The 3,448-nt window shown below is 31.4% G+C and overlaps 1 protein-coding gene across 1 annotated transcript; it reads left to right on the forward strand.

The window, feature by feature from the left end:
* Positions 1-189: 189 nt before the first annotated feature.
* On the forward strand, positions 190-3,289 carry LOC131664495 (uncharacterized). Its single transcript, XM_058935642.1, has 5 exons — positions 190-627; positions 1,018-1,370; positions 1,450-1,736; positions 1,829-2,066; positions 2,144-3,289. Exons 1-5 carry the CDS (start codon positions 554-556, stop codon positions 2,314-2,316), a joined length of 1,125 nt encoding a protein of 374 aa, XP_058791625.1. The 5' UTR covers positions 190-553; the 3' UTR covers positions 2,317-3,289.
* The last annotated feature ends 159 nt before the right edge of the window (positions 3,290-3,448 follow it).

The following is a 3,448-nucleotide window of genomic DNA, read 5'->3' on the forward strand; positions in this document are numbered from 1 at the left end:
GATACAAAGGCGAAACAATTATTGTAATTTTTCTTGGAAAAATATTCATAAATTTATATAATAATAATATCGATGCTTCGCGCAAGAAACAAAATTGAATTTTTAAAGATCCAATGATAAGATCTATAAAACACAAAGTGACTAGAAAAAGGGAAGAAAACAAAGTAAAACCCAGTAGAAAAAGAGAAGACTTAACAATGAAGCTGGATCGGAGTTGAGTGCGTGTACCATAGCACTTATAGTGCGCAGTCGTGTTGCCGACTCAGGAGGCGTGGCTAGAATAGACTATTCTTGTAACGTCAGTGTTGGTAGATGAGCGTAGGCTCGGGAGGGGGAGGTGTGTTTGCGATGTATGTACGTATACCGCACACACACGCAGTCTACCACATAACGATGACGAGCCGTCGCTACGTCGGCCTTTCTGTCTCTCTTTATTTTTTGTTTTTATTGATTTATCCGCTTGTTTTGTTTTGCCTGCGTATCTGGCTGCTTCCCAATCATTTCTACGTGAGCAATGTTATGTTGTAAACCATCAATAAGCTGACTGACGACAATGACGATGGATCTCGCCATTACTGATGAACAAAAGGCCGAACCAGAAGCAGAGTTCAAAGCCAAAGGGCAGAGGTATATGATATGCACATACCAACACGCATAGCCATAGCGGCATAGCCTATAGCTTTCGTTTCATACTGGCCACGAGGGAGCGTGAGAAAATCGTGCCGCTTGCTTATTCGGGGGAACTGTTGCTTCGATCGATAACTTACATGAACTTGCGTGTCAGCCTTTCTTTCGCCTTTAGTATGATGCGCTTTTCTGTTACATTACCGTTGGAAAGTTGTTAATTAACTTGTTCCGTTTTCTATATTAGTATCAAGTATTTGTCAGAGTTATTTAGAACATAGAAACCTTACAACAAGAGCTTTTGTCCACGTGTTCAGTCCCCAGCTAGCTTTCTTAATATTATAATCAATAGTGTAGAATACTCAATAATTTACAATTTTAACTTTGCAACAGTAACAAGGATGTATTAGATCGCTTCACAGATAATGGTGGTACATTTGACATGATCGTCAAACCAATGTTCCAAGCAGGCCACGAAGGTGAATTATGTAGCTGGCTGAGAGAAGCTGGCTTGATGAGATCAAGTATGAACTGTCGCACTGAAACTTGCAATAACAGAAGTATGACTTGGGCTCCAGCAAGATCTGTTGACAAATATTGCTGGAACTGCACCGAATGCAAGAAGAGAGAAACAGTCAGAGATAGTTCTTTTTTTATGCAAATCAAATGTGATCTCAAGTTGTGTATGCAAATCATTGTGGCTTGGTGTCAGTCTCATCCATGTGATGTAGTTGAAAGTTATTTAGGTATGTATTACTAGGTGACAATCTTATCGATCTATGTATTTTACAAGTTCTTTTATTGAATACTACAAAAATGTTGCAGGGATTAAGCATCATGTAGTTAAGAAAGCATATGATAGATTAGCAAAAGTTGCTGAAAAATATGTTACAAAACATAAAGACGAATGGATATTTGGAGGTTCAGATAAAATTTTAATAATTGATGAATTTCCTGGTGGATACATGACTGAAACATTGAATGCTCCAGTATACAAAAAACGTAATAACAATTGCCATACAATGCTTTGCATAGCTGAGGTAGATATGGATATGAAACTGTTCCAAATTCCACCTAAAATGTGGATGCATATTATTCAAGCTAATCCAGAGGTATTTTATATACTATTCATTTTATTGTGACGCATTTAAATAATAATAATAATAATAATAATAATAATAATAATATAATATCTGAGTTACAGCCTCCATCCTCTAAAAATGCAAAGACTCCAAAACCGATTACTAAATGTGGTATGGTTGAAGAAGCTTTAAAAGAAATTTGTGCTCATGCAAAACCTGGCAGTTATCTTCTAGCAAATCAGCGAGCTAGATGTTGTAATTACGAGTCACTTCAAGAATTAAAAGAATATAGAGTGATATGTATAGAAGATTTGCAAATATATGATACTCCTGGTAAAAATGAACTTCTAGGAAACCTAAGTTAGTAAAGAAATTTTTTATTTTACTATGACAAAGGTTTTTGTAGATCAGTGATTAATAAAGCATCTATTTTACAGAAACTATATGGCAGACTGGATTAGGTGTTTGTGAAGAGATACAAGAGATGAGTCGTTCGTTAGGACAGTTAACCCTTTGTGTACATTTATGGAGACAAAGGTTTGCACAATCATCTGCAGTTGCTTTTGAACGCATTATTCAACACATTGCTGAATGTTTTCCACTAAGTTAAATTCTAATGAAGGTATAATTTATTGAAGAGAAATCTATATACGATATTCAAATATTTTTTGATAGATTTAATAAGAAAGAGTTGTAAGAGAGTCTTCCAAAACTATTTTCTATCAAATGCACAACTAAATATCTCATAAGTGCCTGACGATGTATCAATGTAATTGTACATTGCAAATGACTATTGCTGTTGCAAGGCATTTGACCTTTTTTAAGATTACAAAAACTATGTTTGCCTTAACAATTAGTATATGAGGTGTTAAGCCAAGGAGGTTAAACATTTATAACATTTTCTATTATTCATTTATATCAAAGCTTTATGTTTTATCACAATAAATACTTCGTTAATTGTTATCTTATCTACGTTGGTATTAAAAAAAGTATAATTTAAATTTTTATAAAGTTTTATTATGTAAAAATAATTGATTTTTTCTCTTAATATCACAACTTGAATGTATTTTCAAAAAGAATGATAATTACTACCTTTTCTTCTGTTCATACTTTATAATCAGAATATAATATAATTTACAAAGAAAGCACATAATAAAATAAGTGCAATTGAAATTAATATTTAATAAAATGTTGTCAAACATATGCATTAATTGATCTAACAAAGTTATATATAAGTTGATGACCAAAGTAGCAAAAATATAATATCATATATTTAAGGTAGACATGGAAAAGGTACAAATACGTTAATTTTTTACAAACACAAAATAGTATTGTAAAATCATTAATTTAAGTTTATTTCATATTTTAAAACTTTCAGAAAGTATAAAAAAGTTTACGGGTTTGTTAAAAATTCAATTTAACCTTTTTTTTATGTTAGATTATAAATTCATGTGTCAATTAAATTTTCTACTGATATGAGTATGTGAGATTGAGGTATGATCTTGTGCCTTAAATGATATATAACCAATTAAGCAATTAAGCAATAACATACTATAGATAAGAAAAGTATAATGTGTGTTTTAATTGTGAACATACTCTTTTCTATATATATATATATATATATATATATATATATATATATATATATATATATATATATATATAATATATATTTTATATATGCTTACTAAAATAAATAAATCGTTTTCCATTAACAAAATTTCTGAGATTCACTTTGTGCT

This window comes from Phymastichus coffea, unplaced genomic scaffold, assembly GCF_024137745.1.
Source record: "Phymastichus coffea isolate CEN01 unplaced genomic scaffold, Cenicafe_Pcof_1.1 PCOF00044, whole genome shotgun sequence".
NCBI classification, from domain to species: domain Eukaryota; kingdom Metazoa; phylum Arthropoda; class Insecta; order Hymenoptera; family Eulophidae; genus Phymastichus; species Phymastichus coffea.

Coding starts and splice junctions, on each gene's coding strand:
- LOC131664495 (XM_058935642.1), top strand. CDS start 554: ATGACGATGGATCTCGCCATTACTGATGAACAAAAGGCCGAACCAGAA. Junction 1,371..1,449: donor TGTAGTTGAAAGTTATTTAG/GTATGTATTACT, acceptor AAAATGTTGCAG/GGATTAAGCATCATGTAGTT. Junction 2,067..2,143: donor TGAACTTCTAGGAAACCTAA/GTTAGTAAAGAA, acceptor TCTATTTTACAG/AAACTATATGGCAGACTGGA.